Genomic DNA, 17,232 nt, shown 5'->3' on the forward strand with positions numbered 1-17,232 from the left:
TTCCTTCCTTCCTTTCTTTTCTCTCTCTCTCTCTCTCTCTCTCTCTCTCTCTCTCTCTCTCTCTCTCTCTGACAGCCCTCACATTCTTTCTTTATTTGTTTTTCTTTTTCTTTTTTGCCATCTGCCTTTGTCTGCCATAAGAATAGTGCAGATAAAAATTCAGTTAATTGCAAAGGTTACTTTTGTGAGGCGCTTTTAACCAATCGTTCAATCATCTCTGGGACCATCCTCAGGAGACCTGCAGGGCTGCAAGTTGGATGAGGGACACAGGCTCCAAGGGAGCAAAAGAGGGGTGCAGTAGGGGACAGACAGCTTGGGCTCGGGCAACAGTGAGATTCGCCTGCTTTGTTCAGGATTCCTAACCTGCAGCAGATGAAGATGGGGTGAGAAAAGGGGGCGGGGCGTGAGAGCAGTTATTTCCAATTTTCACTCCCCATCTTCTCGCCTTTCACATTTTGGTTGAATCGCTAGAAGAGCACTGCCTTTCTTTGAGGAGAAATCCAACTTCCTTAGGTTGATGCAAAAGCTTGCCGTTGTCACTATCCCTGGAAGGTCATTTCAATATTCCTAAATTGGATGAATGCAGCCCTGCTTTTCAGATCGTTAGACAGGTACACTTTAGGCATTTTCTGTTGCAGCCAGGAAATTGGTCCAAGGGCACAATTCCACAGAAGGCAAGGATGCTGACATGCCTTAAGTGTTGGGTTGATGGGGTTGGGCGCAGCTCACCACAAAGTTCCCCGTGACGACTTTCCCTGTCAGGAGGCAGGTCCCCGGGTCTTCCCCACTCGGGCTCCTGGAGAGGCACCCATGTTGGCAGAACAGTTCCTGCTGTTGGCTCTTTTTACGGTTGCCTGCTCACGCCTCTTTGCTTCTCTGCCCTGAACATTTTAGAGGCAGGAGGCCTGCAAGCTGCACTTCTTGAAAAGGCTGACAGAAAACCCTGCCAGTTCTATTTTATTTGCCTCAGCCTAATGCTGCCCTAGGGAAGCTCTCATCTACCTCATGATTCTCCACTTCTCACTGTTGTTACTGCATTCATCTTAGCAGGAAAGAGATGGTACCTCAGGAATTCAAATGCATTCCTAATGCCAGGCCTGAGGCATTACAAATACAGTAAAACCTTGGATTGCGAGTACCTTGGTTTGCGAGTGCTCCTTAAGATGAGCAAACATTTCTAATACATTTTAACGTGGCAAATGAGCGATGTCTTACAATACGAGTAGTTTCTTTCTGGAACAAATTATGCTTGCAAACCAAGGCATTCCTGTATCAATCTCTTTCCTCCACCAACCTCCACAGGAAGAATGAGAATCAATCCAGAAAAACCCACGATCTTCAGAAATATGCTTGGGTTCCACAGCACAGGAGAAAGCCAGAACTCACTCCCAAGGGAAACCGCATTCTGTGGTACCGAAAACCATTTCATGAAACTTTACTAAGTGCCGATATGAGTCTTTTCTTGGCTGGAGGGTACAGCGATACATAGTGAGAGAGCCACGGTGACCATTCAAGACAGCTCCCCCATCCCAAAAAGGTGTAAGTTACTTAAAGAAGCAGCAAGCTTGTCAGGTTATATCACAGACGGTGTCGCGTGACATGTACAATTTTGTTCAGAGCGCTACAATGGCTGATGCATGAGAGGACACATTGGGAATCTGCCAAAGATTTCAAGGTGGGCTTCGAGTCCAGTTAAAATTTCTCAGTATGAAGATGTGGAGAAGAGTGTTCCAGGGCAAACAGGTCAGTCTGAGCAAATTAACAGCGTGGCTAAGCTCAGAGTGGTGTTGCTATTCTTCTTTTATCAACTGCAAGAGACCTAGCGTGGCAGGGATGCCTAAAGGAAAGGGAAGTGGGGACAAAGTCTGCAAGTGAAGCCTGGGGCAGGCTGGATGAATGTGACACTGCCATAACTTGTGGGAGCTAACGCAGACTGGACCCAAATGCCAATGGGGTCAGGAGACAGGAGCACCAAGGCTATGCTGAGGCCTTGCTGGTGAAGAGTGAGCAAGAAGGATGACACGTCACTGGCTCCATCAATCTCTCCCTAGGCTGAATGGATCCAATCTGTCACTGGACACTCCCCAGCTGTCACTGAAGTCTGTCACATGCCCCACAATTGGGTTTGGTACTTTGAGGCAGCTTGGGGCATCAGACATATGGAACTGGGCTGGCTGGGAAAGAAAGGGTCAACATGTGACCGTGGGCCAGTTCAACTTGGGGATACTTCCTGTGCACCCCAGTCTGGAGGTATAAGAGGAAATGTATGAGATGGAATCTTGGCCTAAAAGGTTCTATAATATAGATGGAGAAATAAATACAAGATAAATAAAATAATTAGAAGTTAAGATAAGGATCTATATCACATCTCCCATATAATCCCATATAGGAGTAATCATACCATTCTTTAAATGCACAGATAAAGCAGCTCAGCAGTTTTGAGAGGCAAAAGTAAGTAGAAGAAAATTGTCACTTGGAACATAATTGGAGCTGTTCTCAGTAAGATGGATGCATTAGCAGTGTGAAGATGGAAACGGAGGAGAGAAATCAGTTAGAAGTTGAGAACTACAGGGCAGAGAAGGGATGAGTGCCTAGGTCAGTCAGGGCCCCTGGGTGAGAGAAGAAGAAAAGGAACCAATATTATAAAAATAAACAAACAGAACTAACCACATTTTTTTAAACATCTGACCCGATGTCAAGCATGAGAGAGGGTCACTTTTGAAAGTCTCCATCATTTGCCCAGGCAAAGGGTGGGATTTCCATGCAGACCCCTGGGCCTAGAGCTGGGGCAAGGCCGGAGGAGCAGTTGTGCAGGGGCCCCAGTGCTTGTGTCTCTCCCAGTGTCACTAGCTGGTCTGCTGACTCATAAGGGGCTCCTGGGTGCCTGGGAACCAGCCAGGGGCAACTTCCCTCTTACTCACTGGCTCCTCCCGCGCCCTTCCTCTCCCAGGTGACCCTGAAATAACAATCACTCTGTGAAACTCAGCCCTTCAAATGGGTCCGGCAGCATCTGTCAGAGGGGGAGGTCACGTGGCAGGTTGGGCAGGAAGAAGACGCTTAAATAAAAATAGAAAAGAAAGGTAATAAAAGGGGGGGAAAATCGCAGTGGCTTTTCTAGGGAGGCCAGTGTTTGGTGCAGTGAGAACCGAGTGTGAGGAGAGTTAAACGAGGGTGAGACCCCTAGCGCTGCCATCACTTGATCTGCTACCATGAGGAATGTTCTTAGCCCCTTGGCGCCTCGGGCTCCCCACATGCTGAACAGGCATAATGATACATTTTATGTTTGTTGTAAGAATCGAGGTAACAGCATAAGTAATACAATCAGTGGAACCATAACAGCTATATATGATGTCAGAGGGGTAGTAGATTGGGGGAGGGGGGTTATCCCTTGGTGAGGGGTATAAATGTCTGGTGCATTGTTTTGCACACCTGAAACTAATAAAAAAAAAAAGAGAGAGCATCGAGGTGAGAGGTTCATGTGAAAAGCCTGGCGCATTGCTTGCTATAGAGTAAATGGTCGATGCTAGTTCTCTCTCTCTCTCTCTCCTTTTTGTCCCAATTTTTGCCTTCAGACCCGGAGGAGAGGAGAGATGACAGGGACAAGCAGATGCAATTGCCTTTTTCTTCCAGTTGTTTGGGAAGCAATGAAGAATCTTAGACAACACTTGTATGTCTCCAGCCTCTGAGGTTGACTACCGCCGAGCATGGCCTTTTCTGGAGCAGCTGAGGCCCCTTTGGTTCACAGCTCGTCATGTTCCGGGATGTGTTCTCACCATACATGCAGTAAGGTCAGCCAGGGAGGCCCTGGAGTTGAGCAGGTCAGGAGAATGAGAGCCTGGGGGATCTGTGTTTGTGCCTTTCCATCCAGTGATATTTTATACTAACGGAATATGGCTCAGTTAAAGAATAGGGAGATTTTAGGAGAGGACCTCACTCCTGGTTTCTTTTCCTCTTGCCAGCTATGAGGTCCTGGCCTGGGTGCTCTGGGTCTCTTAGAACACTGAATGTGCCATTTGCAATCCATACTTACAATATGTTAATTATTACACTGAAGTTGGGAGGTTGGCTAGATAACATTTTACGTTTTTTTTTAATGTGAAAACCACACAGTCATACATTCACAAAAATGTGTCTGTTCACAAGGTGAAGAATTCCTCATCCCCCACACCACTCCCTCCCTTGTCAACATTGTTGGTGGCAACCACTCTTGATGAGGAAGCACGTAGAAGAACATCTGAGCATTACTAGATTCTGAAGGTCCACCCTTAGAGATAGTTCTTTTCTGGGTAGCGCTTCTGCTCATTTAAGAGATCTATGCTCTCTTATGATGTCAAACGTCCTCGAACTTTCCCAGGCTGGTTCCTGGATTAAAGAGTCACCTTAATCCATCAGACAAATGCTAGTGGGTGGACCAGGTCAAAAGAACTGGATAAAAAGCTGCACAAGCCAAACAATATATCAAATAGCATAGTTGTGTCTGTCCAAACTTGAACCCCTATCACTCTTTTTAAAATGTGTATTTCTCTTCATTCTTGCAGCCCATTTCACTCAAATCACAAGGAACAGAAATGACTGTCCAAGGTAGCAACTGAAAAATAGTGATACAAATTGGTCATAGGTATCTAAGGTGAACACAGGTCTTCGTTGCTTGCATAAGACCATATTTGTGCTTGAGAGTTTGTTCTATCAACAAGCATAGGGGTTGACATTTAAGCAAGTTCCCTGGTTTCTACTCTAATTGCCAGTTTTGTACTTGGATACTTAAATTACTTACGTATTCATGAGATCAGAAATCAGCTCTGATATTGGGAAGTTTCAAGCACATGGAAATCCTGCCAAACCAGCATGGTGCATAATGCTCAACATGTTTCTTATAAATAATTGAGTGCCTTTTTACTTAATGCAGTGCCTTGGGGAAACATGATGGTATAAGGTAGATATCAGTTTCCTAAGTGTTTATGCTTATGCAAAAATCATCTGAATATCCCCAGAGGATTGAATTTCAAAGATCCATTTCTCTTTTATTCAATTTGCCCTTTGACATTAAGGGGCTGCTAGGCTTATTCAAAAAGAGAGGTAGTGTGAAGACAAATACTTTGACATGTAATGGTTTACTGTCATTATACTCCATAATATTTTCTGAGCATTATGTTAGTTCTCCCTTGCTCCACTCATTCTGGTTCCATGGTACCTTGTAGTGACTGACTAGGAAGGCATTCAACATCGACTCAAGTGCCTCAAACTTCAGGTAATGAAAAGGCACTGGACCATGGCTCAGGCAGCCTTGTGTCTAAATCCATATACTCTCCACCACGTTGGCAATCTCTTAAGTCTCTGAATCATGCATACATTGGCTAGGATCTATGCAATGCTTGCTATGTGCCAGGCTCTGTTAAGTGTTAAGCGTTTTACATATGTTATCTCAGTATCCTCAAGCAGTCCTGTGGAGCAGGTACTGTTATTGTTACTTCCACTTTATCATTGGAGAAACTATAAAGTTAAGTGACCAGCTGCAGGCCACACAGCCATTGGTAGGGCCTCACAGAGTAGCGAGCTGATGCTCTTACCTAGCTTGCCATATTGTCTATCAGTGATGAGAAACCAGTGTGGCTGAATTTTGGAAAATAATGACATCTATTCCCTTTTCAAGTGGTCGTTATTTCCTAGGAAACACCCAGCATTCCAAGCAGCCATGATAAGCAATGCCCCTCTCTCAATGCCCAGTCAGGAAAAGAAAGATTAAAAAAAAAAACAAAAAAACAAGCATATATATGTTAGGAGAGAACTAAAAGTAGTTCTTTTTTTTTAAAAAAATTACTTTTATGCAAGTTACTAAAATTCTATTACAGACTATCAAAACATTGGCCATATCATTCTCATTTTCTATTAATATATGATTTTAATTCATTCAGCTTTCATACATAGAGAGAATGCTGACTCTTAAAAGTTAGGGTTTCAATTACTTATGAAAAAAGTCCTCCTTATCAAAATATGTTCTCCCCCTTTAAAACCATGTTTCAGTTTTGCATGTCTCTTACCCATAGATACCAAAATGCCGAAGATGAGGTCAATATTCAAGAATCAGGATTTCTCATACTTTTGATAAACTGTGCTTCTTTGAAATACAGAGGCGATCAGGCATCATGCAGGTGCCCACGTGGTATTACCTGGATTGCTGACTGCGAGAGCTCCAGAATAACTGAGAACATAAATTTGTGACTATTCCATAACTGCCACAAATGAAGGGTGGCCCACCAAACTGTCTTAGAAGTTTTATACTCCCTCCACTGAAATGATTACTCATTTAGATGAATTTTTTTTTACATCACAAAACATCTTAACATCTCCTAAAATAAGGGAGACAGAGAGAACCATGAACAGGAACCAAATAAAGATGATGAGAAAGACAGAAGTAAAAGTGATTTGGGACTACCTACAAGGCAGCAGGTGAGGTTGATTTGGCCTGCACCACTTCTGTTTTAAATTTTGTAAACAATTAAAATTAAAATATCACATTTCAAACAAAGGAAGATTATTACTTTCCTCAGAGGAAAAAACCTGAAGGTCTGGTGACACTGGAAGAGCCATCCCCTGTGGCAAGAACAGCGGTCTCGGGTTGACCAGTATCCCCCCTTCTGAATGAATCCCTGCTCCGAGTTCCCCACAGCTCCAAACCAGCCACTTCCTTCAGTTAGGTGTCTTGCTTGTCTGCGTAGGAACTGAGGTCATGGCCTAGATGGACTTACTCATCCACGAGGGTGGGAGGAGAAGCACGCTGCCCAGGACCACAGAAAAGTAGTCCCTCCTGCTTGTGCGGAGGGACAGGAACCCCTTCCACAGAGCAAGGCAAGAAAGAGGGAGCGCTGGCCTGAGTACGCAGAGCAAAGGCGCCGCCCCCCCCCCCAGAGCTACTCGGGAGTCTGAAGTGGTCATGTCAGTCATCACAGACTCCCCCTTTACAAACCACTCCTCCAGTACAACCGCAAACAGAGAGGCCATTAGCTCAGGGCCCCAGGATGGCTGGCAATGCAGAGGTGTATGAATATTCTTGTACTTTTCTTCTGTTTGGGTTTTTTTTTTCCCCCTTTCAGTCACATCTGTGTTTTGTTTTCTCTCATTTCAAATGTTTCCCAACACATCGTGTTTAGTGAGGTGTTTAAGGGAGACTGAGAGATGCCGTTGGAGGCAGCGTTTTATAGCACAGTTTGTACACTAGTTTATCACCAAATTAAAACAAAGATGTAAGTTGGAAGACGCAGCCTGCTGCTAAGCCTTCCTCGGGTGGTTTTCTGTGTTGCGGCGAGAAAGTGGGGGAAAGCAAGCAATGAAAGGAAAAACTGAATCTCCGTTGTTCTACTTGCTCGGTTTCTTAATGCGAAGAAACCAAAAGGATGCACAGAATGTTTGGTTTGCCTATTGCTTAATTACAGAATTTTTTTTAAAAGAAAAATACAGAAATAAAGAAAAGCAAGATTTTGGTGTTCCTACAATAACATCGTGGACTTTTTCATAGTGTCCACAGTGATTCACTGCTTCGTTTTTTTGGGGGGGTTTTTCCGTAAGGAGTACGAGGTGTGTGGCTTTATGTGACCATTATCCCTCTTCCCACTTGATATAAAATTTCCATGAAGTCTGTAATGTTTGTTTCCCTGGAAATTCCAGGGTTTTTCCAAAGGCACATCCTCACATAGACCCTTCAGAGGCCAAGGAATTTAGCTTCTATTTCTAATTGTGGAAGTCCCCCAACAAGGCTTCCTAAGCAGCCAGGCAGCTTCCTCTAGAACTTCAAAGGGGAAAAAGGCTGCAGATCTTTTCCCTTCAGTCATTCCAGTGGTGCCTGGAGAGATGCAGGCCAATTCAAGAGTGAGGTACCTTCTGGCAACCACCTAGACACCAAACACCACTGATCGATTTCTCTCTCTAAAAAAAAAAAAAGGCCAAAACATCAACATATCCTGATTTTATGAATTCTGAGGGCATTTGATTAAAAGTTGTTTTTTTGTTTTGTTTTGTTTCTTTTATCTGGTTTTCGAGGAAGTGATGGCCAGTAAAACTCTGTCTTGGGCCAGAAAGGACAATCTGCTCAAAACTCTTTGAGACTCCTAAACTGCTCACATCAAAAGCCTCCGCTGGTGTTCAGGCATTGAAGATGAAATGCAGCCAGACTACAGCATCACAGTCCCATCTGTATGGGCTCCATCCTAGAAGCCAGAGATCTAGCCTCTGTCCGCGGGGCCTTCAGGTCTCACTCATTGAAGGAGAGAGATGCAATGGCAGGGAAATAAGAGAAACATGAAGGTGGTTATGTCTTCAAAAGAGGGAGCATATGCCTGAAGATGCAACGAGGGCAGCACACAAGGAAAAAGGAAGAAGAGGAATCTGTTTATAGGTAAGTTCTGAAAGGATCTTAACAAGGTACTTTCTAAGAGACAGTCTCTTTGGCCTGAAAATTCTGTTCACCATCGGCTGGTATCAAACAGCATCCAGCAGACTCAACACTGGCATTGAGGCTAAGCTCATAGCTGGGAGTTTTTGCAGCAGCAGCAATGGCAGCTGTCACAGATAAATCAATGAGCAATACTTCTATGGAAGGTGTTCCTTTTTCCTGGGCAAATGTAGTCATTGCTCTGCCAACACCAGCGTGGGGTACTCCTTGGTGCTCACAGCTGCATCTCATTAGTGTTAAAGGCTCCATGATTCATGGGTGATTGCCAGCTATTATTTCCATATCACTGACCCACCTGAGTAGCGACAAGACGCTCTCAACTTGACGTCCAGCCAACCCCATCCGCTAATGGCTCATCTGACGGCTGCAGCTCACTCCTCTCCCAGCTAATGCCCCACCCCTCATTCCATGATTCAAGCCCTGAGATATAGAGTTCTTCTCCAACCCCTACATGTGCTAGCAGGTTATCCACACTTTGTTTTTCCCCCCAGGATGATGTCCCCTTCATTCTCTCCTGGAGACACAGAGAGGTTAGCAGAAAGGTGGGTTTCTGCCCATCTGCTAACGTCAGGGTATCACCCTTAAGTATGAGAAGCCTACCAAATTTCAGGTAAGGCTTTATTCCAGTCACTGAACTTTGACATGTGATACCAATGAGTAGATTTTCTCTTTGGGAAAATTCATTAACTTCTCAGAGTTTTAGTTCTGAGCTACATACAGAGCAAAGACTGTTAAGCTTCTTCCAGCTCCAAAATGATAGAATTCATTTAGTGTATCATCACAAAAGACACTTTTTAGTCCAGACTGGGATGACTATGATATCGTCTTAACTGGTCTTCTTGCTTTTGATCATTTACAACATTTCATTCATCCTTATATTTCTACCAAATTAACTTTTGTAGTCTATAGCTCTGAACACGTAATTCCACTGACCAAAATTTTCAAAGGGTGACTAATTAGAAAAGCAAAAATTATTTTGTCTAACAACAAAACAGTCAAAACAGTAAATAATCAAGATTTTGTTTCAAAAGTATATAACTAGCTCTATCAAATTTCAGTTTCAGCCACACAAATTCACAATCCTGTAATCGTGTTTTTTTTCTAACTTTGTATTTTTGTTTATGACATCCTTCTTGTGTACATGTGCCCCCAACAGAAATATGACATACTAATTAAGGCCCAGAGAAATCATTTCTTGAGATCTTTATCTCCTGAACTTTGGGCTGCCAATTTCATATAATCGATCCAGCTATATTGATTGGGTATCTGGTATGTGTGAATGAGGGTACTGCTTTTCTTGGCTTCTCTTAGATTATTGGTGAACTCATGTGTATTTAATATTCTCTCCCAAGATGGATTGAATACTCCATACCGTACTGATCTTGTACTAACAGGAAACCATGCAGATCACCTAAAATGGATGTGGAGTTTAATATTTGTTTTCCCAATTTTTTTGGAAGTGCACCTGCAATTATAATTATGTGTCCAAACATATATTACAGCAAAGGAAGCCAACACGAAGTACTGCTCACTGTAAGTGGCTGAGTAGGGGCCACAGCCCAGAGGCCCCAAGTCTTCCAGGGTTACCCACTCTGCCACAGTGATCATGGGAAATACTGAAGTGCTGGAACAGGAAGGGTTACATAGCGGGGCATCTGCGTTAGCACAACTGCAAAGACTCATGTTATTCACTTAGCCAGGTAAAGCTGGCCCTCACTGTGCCTCCAGCATTATGGAGAAAATCAACCAGCTGTCAAATAAAATACAATAACCCAGTGGATTAAATGATTAATATTCTGTGTCCTGAGCTTCTCAGCCTCGCCTCCAGCAATTGCACCTTCCTGGACCAGATGCACTGTGGCTTGACTTTGGGAATGAAACTGTACCTTCTACTGAAAGGGTAGCCAGAGTGCTCAAGAGGAAAAAAAAACAAACAAAAAAAACAATTGATACTAATTGTAAATCTCTTCCATTTTTAGGCTTAATGTGCATTTTATTTGGCAGTAAGGGCGGTGTGCATAAAACTCCAATACTGGGCCAGCCAAGTGGCATGGTTGGTTAAGAGCTGGCTTGGGACGCCAGCTCTGAGCAGCAGGGCCCTGGTTCGGATCCCACATGGGGGCCAGTGACACTGCCCTCTACAGCTAAGATGGTGAACAACAGCTTAGCCTGTAGCTGGACTACCGTGAGTCACCGGCGACGGCACAGTCTGCAGTGAAGTTGCAGTGGGCTGCCATAAGCTACCGTGTGTGGCTGGCAGCCAGCGTGAGCGGCCAGCAGCCGGCGTGAGCAGCCGTCCAGAGGCTGGCGACCTATCTGCCTCAACCGGGAAGAGCGCAATGATAATACCAACATGGGCCAGTGAAGCGACGTCCTCCACAACTAGACTGAAGAACAAAACGACAGCAACTTGTCTGTTCCCCTTCCCCGATTCCTCAGTGCTATTCCCCTCCCCCAACTCCCCAATATTTAAAAAAAACCTCCCAATACTAAGAATTTTTCTTCCTACAAAATGCCTGTGTCAATATAGACCTTGGAAAGTTGCTTATACCATTCCACTCTCTTCAGGAGACAGATCTCTATCAGCCCAGACACATAAAACCCTAGAATATCCTATTCACTCATGTGAGTCCAGTATTTCTTTAAATATGTATAATGTCTAATAAGTGAGTCCTCAAAGGAGAATTCTAAGAATACCTTCACTGAATCATGCATTTCACAAACAGCATTCCGGTATCTCACTATTTTCCTTTTGGCTTTTAAGGTAGTCTCTCTCACTTTCGCCTGTGTATGTGATGTTTCTTTTCATTTAATTGCATTGTCTGTTGCTAGCCTAGTATTCAACCTGGGAATGTGAGTTCCTTAAAAGCAGGGGCTATATGTATTTTATAGTATATCTGTAGTATAGAGGATGTGTTATACTTTATAGTATCTATCCCCAAAAATATATACACATATATCACACACACATGCAAAGCCATAGAAGAGCATAACCTTGTTCAATACTTTCTTTACAAAGTGGGACGCTCCACCAACGCAACCAGCAAGAGAAGAAAAGTCCTGAGAAAATCTGGTTCCAATTATTGTTCCTCTGGTCATTTATCCCACTGTTTTAGCAAATTCCTAGGTAGTGTTCTTATCCGTTTGGGGGTCATTCTTCCCTTTAAGGTCTGAGAAAAGCTATCCCGGTTATTTATCCAGGAAAGTGACCACCTCTCCACATACACAAAACACTGTCATGGATTCCATGGAAGTCAGGGGTTCCTGGCGGCCTGAAACATCTAGGTTGAGAACTGCTTCTCCACAAGGAATTCCTTAGTGTCTAGCTTTTCCTTCTCACGCTGTTTCAAATATGTACAAAACTCCAGCAGGCGGCCTGGGGCCCTTGCTGCTGCTCACCCCATTGGCCCACAGTTCAGGCTACTGCGCAGAACAAAATTGATCATGGAGAAGACATGCAGACATGATGAACTAGCGGACTTTTTTCCTGGAGAACCATATGCCGTCATCTCAGACAAGGCAATCGTGCTCACCTTTTGGTCTTGGCTGTATGCCAGGATCCAGTCCTCTTGCTTGGGGTGGAAAAGCAAGCTCTGGAGGTAGAAGTTCAGCCGGTACTTCTGATAGGTCGCACCTTCATCTGAGCTGATCAATAAACTGCTCTCGATCTCTGGGTCCGTGAGTAACATAATCTACAGCAAAGAATTGTTGGGGAAAGAAAATAACAGAAAGCTAAGTTCACAAATTTCCAAAACTGGAAAATGAGCTAAAATTCTGACGTAGGAGGGGGGAAAAAAAAAAAAAAAGCAAAGAACACTTGGCCAAGCGGGAACCTTGACTGGGCCAGGTTGTTTTCCTGCCTTGGACCAATGGCATGAAACAATTTTCACTAAGAAATGAAAGAGGCAGCACAGGTTGGAACCAAGGGAGAGACAGGAATTTTCTTCTCCTCTCGAGGGTTCCTTGTTTCCTCCCCAAGGTTATTTCCTTAGCCTGAAATATTTCCCGCTGTTCCCCTAACCTCAACCCTTCTTCCTACTGTACCTTGTCTACTTTTCATTTGTACAGGGATGAAAGAGCAAGACTCGTCATGGTCCATGGTGGGAAAGGTGGAAAAAAAGTAGAAAGGGATGTAGTCCACTGGTTCTTCTCCCTTCCCGAAGCCCTCTGTTCATATCAAAAATACCCCATGTCATCCTGCCTTCAGATTTTTTGAGTCCTGAGTCACAGGCAGGCCTTTCTAAAGCCTTCTCTGGGAATTTCACAAAGGCCACTTTCTCATCTTCGACCCGGCTATATAATTTACTTGTTTATTTTGTTTATTGTTCACATATGCTCTACTAGAACATAAACCCCATAAGAATAAGGATATTGATATGTCTCTATTATTCTCCCCCACGGGTGTATTCCCAGATGCTAGAGTGAGGCCAAGCATATATTATATATTCAGTAAATATTTGTCAAATGAATGGATGGGAAGCACTTTCAGAATAGTCATGTGAAGCTAGAAAGATGCCCAGAGAAGTCTGAGCAGAACCAAATGGAAGTTCCTCAGAAAGAATGGGAGATCCTTCTCAACCTTTGGGCTATTGATAAGACAACATGCTCTACATGCGGACACTTCACAGCTTCAGAGGCTTTGCTCTCTCTCTTTGGGACAGCTAATCTTGGCCAGAGTGGTGTGAACCACCCACAATAGGAACGAGATGGAGAGGCTGCCCGGAAAACTGATGTTTACTCTCTCGTTTTATGCCTCTAGAAGTGCATGATAAAGTGGCCCATTCCCGACTCTCTGCAGATCTCCTTTCACTCAGAGTGCATCCCTAATGCCTCCAGACAGGTGGCCTGAAGGCTAACCACTGACGTCTTCCCCATCCACTTATTAATTGGCGCTTCCTGAGTTTGGTTCGCAGATGCATGAACGATATGCTTCATGTGTGGCTATATGCAGAGAACTCACTGCAGCCCGGGGTTTAAACATTACCAGCCAGGGATGCGGCAGTTCCAGAAAAAGACGAGAGAAAGAAAGAAAAAAAAAAAGTCATATCTTAGAAGTGTAGAGTGCCAGGCAGACACACAGAGATTTCTCAAGCGTTTGGAGGCCATCATAGTAAAACCTCAGGATAGTTAGTGTCATCTCTGAAAGCGGTGCCCTGTCACTGCAAATAGCACATGAGGATTGCACGCCAGACACACTCAGCCTGAACTGTGTTTATATTATCCAGGATGGACTGAAGGTTCCTTGCTATTCTTTCCACCTCCCCTTCTTGAACAGGAGGAAAGGGATGCGGTGAGGTGAGCAAAATGCTGCGACTGCCAGCTGCACTCCGGACAAGATGAAGAGCACACACAAAACCAGAGGCTCATTGACTCTCATTCCATGTTCCACTGTAGCCACTGTTCCCAGCCATAAAACCTGACACAGTTAGAGTTTTCTCTGTCTCCCATTCACCAGGCAGAGAGTGTTCCTTCATCGAATGGCTGACATGGAGCCATTGGAGTTTGCACTGCTAAGTACAAACTCACATGGCTCCATTAAAATCTATTGCAAGCATTACACAAGGATGTTCAGATGGCTCCCAAATTCACAAGAATATTTCCAGGTGACTTCATATTTACTGGCACACAAAAGCTCTTGTTTTCCAAATAGCAAGTAGGTCTGCAAATGATCATACTGCTTTGTGTCTCCAACCACAATTAACGGTAATAGATAACAACCTTTTTGCACCACTGCCAAAAGTAATTTCCATAATAATACGAAGAGGCTCAGTTTTATAGGGCATCTATTGTCTCAGGCAAGGTGATTCTTCTCCCTCTGATAGTCTGTTTCCCTGTTAACCAGGATATGTTTTCTTCCCTTCCCATGAGTGAAAATCTCACCACCTGCTTCTTCTGGCAGACTACTTCAGCAAAGTAAAAACACTGGGCTTACAGAACAGCCTCAAACCAAGCTGGGTTCTATTTATCACTTATTTAAAATGGTTTTGATACTCATGTATGCTCTAAGTCATCAGCCTTTGTATTCAGGTGATACTAAATAAAGGAGGGAGAGAGGAGGTAGAATAATGCATATATTTTCAAATATGGCTACTTAGTATTGAATAAATGAAACGTCTGGCTTCCTTGTATTTTTTTTTCCCCTGGGTACTAAAAACACATAGCCCAAAATCTCACCTTCTGTATAAGGTCCTTACTTGTCCTTACTTGAAACCTTCTATTTGGGAATTTGACAATTTTTTCCTTGGGGGGGGGGGCAAATTTGGCATTTTGGAAATGATGAAAGATGTATAGGAAATTCCCCCTGTAAGATTTATAGGCGTGTCTACATTATACAAAACGTACAATGGTTCTTCTCTCAAATCTCTGCTCAGATCCACTCAAAACAAATGGATCAATCGGGATCCATTTTTGTTTAGTCATTGTTTTATTGCACGCACAACTTGTAAGATCACCAGTAGCATTTCAAAAGAAAACGAAAAAAATAAATTGCTCATGATCCGATCTCTTCAGCAAAGTAAACAATGATTGTGCTTCCTTCTACTTCTTTAATCCACATCTGTATATTACATCATAGATTGAGCTTTTTATTCTGATTTTTAAAAATTTAATATTTTGGCCTATATTCACTTCCAACTGAATGACAAACGCCAATGCATGCACACACATTAGTACACATCATTGTGTACAATGTATTAATCACAACCTTCAACATAACTAGGTTACAATGGGTGCATTTAATAAATTAGTGTTAACCAAATAAGTGAAATCTTATTATTTCAGTCTTCAAATTCAAATTCTTCAGCAATTTTATTTCAAGTGGGTTGAGGTTTGTTCTGCCATTTTGTAGGTTACTAAAAGTAAATAAGTTAACAAGTAAATAAAGAATTTAAGCAAGATGTAAATAGAAAATGTTTTACCTATTGGAGAAAAAGAAACACTATAAATAATACATATGATCTGATCTTCAGACATAAATGATGTTGTTCATAAATAAATAAGTCCTATCTTCTCCAGAAGTTGTTCAACTGGGAAATATCAAAATGATAACTTCAAGTTAGTGACTACGTCTCAAAAATTAATAGCATGCCTCAAACATGTCCAATGATCACTGTTTTTACTGGTTTACACTGGCTCTCTATCCACTTCTGGCTCTTCCTGTGACTCTGAATAAATGGTGTTTTGCTGTGTTTGATCCCCTGCATTCTAGATGATCTGATGACAGAATTTTAGGATTTTGTAAAAGGCATGAATCCAAACTTTGCACAATTCTTGAAGTAAGCCCTATAAAAAGAGTGGTCATCATTTGCCTGGCATAAAGCTTGGCCTATAGAAGGTCTATACATCTTTGTAAATGAACAAATGAATGAGTGAATAGGTGAGTCCTCTTCATCCTTGCCTTCTGCTGAGTGCAGCCCATGGACCCCTGTGACACAGAGTCTGAGTCCTCTTAAATAAACCCCTGCTGTTCTCCTTGGAGGAAAGGAGGGTAGAGACAAAGGGAAGAGTCTGTCTTTAGGAAAGTAATTATTCCCTGTTCAGACTGGCCCACAAACGATTAGAACCAGTCTACTTATACCATGCAGGGTGTGCAGACACTGCATTGACTGCGTTTGCAGATGAACTGTTTCCCATAGAAAGTCAATAATGGCGACACAGGCTCCCACCACTCAACACTAAGCAATCATTCATCATCCACTCCGGGAGAAGGAAGAAACTGTATTTGCTTTTCCTAGAGGTGACAAATGAACGTGAAATACAATTTATGGATTTCAAATGTGTCACTTCTCACATTTTTTGGTATTAGTCCTTCTGACAGCTTAGTGGTGTCAAAAATTAAATGGTTCTTCACTCTCCCTGACTTGTTTCAGATTCAACATATGGCTACATGCTGTAATTCTACAAAAGGTTGGCTGGGAGCTGTCTGATCCTTCCAGGGCGCCCACCAGGGGCATTCCTCCAAGAAATGCTCCTACTACTTAGTTTTCCAGGTTTTTTCCTAGGGGTGTCGATCTTGGAATTCTATCATTTACCTGTTGAGATGGGACAGAGTTCATAAGGGGCAGCTTCAACATCTATAGGCATATACTTTTTCCCACAACTCTTTGGTCCTAAACCAAAGAATATTTATTTTATGTGGTGTTCATTATTTGTTTGCTCATTTGTCTACTCGTTGTCCTTTGTGGACTGGAATCAAGAGGAGGTAATGTACTAGGAGACATCTCTCTTGCTTTGCTGAAGGCTTAACTCAAGTTCAAATGTCCATATCACAGGTGCATGATAAACCCTTTTCATAATGATAATGACAATGCCAAAGAAAAACAGCAATAGCCATAATTGGGCACTCCAGTTATCTACCCACTTTGCCCAAACAAAAATCTATCTATAAACAATATAAGAGGCTATTTGCAGGCCTCTGGCTTTGATATTAAATATGAATTATGCAAAATGTAATCAGAGCAAGTGAGTCATTTGCTCACGACTGTGGGTGAAAAAGCTGCCTATCCCCAATGTGAACTGAACATTTGTCCCTCCAGATGAACTGAGGGTGAGAGCAGTAAATGCTTGTCAATTGGTGACTGTTTCAAGGACAGGGTTAGGGGAAGTTACACAGGATCCCAGAATGACCCTTGAATAGGAAATCACTGAAAACAATAGTGATAAAAGGAGAGGGAAGTGATTAAACAGAAAAAGGTTCACATAAGTATACATTGATAGAAGAAAAATCTGTAGAAAAATGGACCCAGTACAATCACTTGCCTGAATACCACTCCCAACCCCTCCTCCGC

At 43.0% G+C, this 17,232-nt stretch overlaps 1 protein-coding gene across 6 annotated transcripts in view; it reads right to left on the reverse strand.

The window, feature by feature from the left end:
• SORCS1 (sortilin related VPS10 domain containing receptor 1) overlaps window positions 1-17,232 on the reverse strand; it is a 528,833-nt gene that overhangs the window by 173,630 nt on the left and 337,971 nt on the right. For all 6 annotated transcript variants that reach the window (XM_019661209.1, XM_019661205.1, XM_019661207.1 and 3 more), the window contains exon 4: window positions 11,980-12,138. In XM_019661209.1, the coding sequence (XP_019516754.1) occupies window positions 11,980-12,138 (159 nt within the window). The remainder of the gene's footprint in view (window positions 1-11,979; window positions 12,139-17,232) is intronic.

The sequence above is a fragment of the Hipposideros armiger genome, unplaced genomic scaffold (assembly GCF_001890085.2).
Source record: "Hipposideros armiger isolate ML-2016 unplaced genomic scaffold, ASM189008v1 scaffold_339, whole genome shotgun sequence".
In the NCBI taxonomy this organism is placed as follows: domain Eukaryota; kingdom Metazoa; phylum Chordata; class Mammalia; order Chiroptera; family Hipposideridae; genus Hipposideros; species Hipposideros armiger.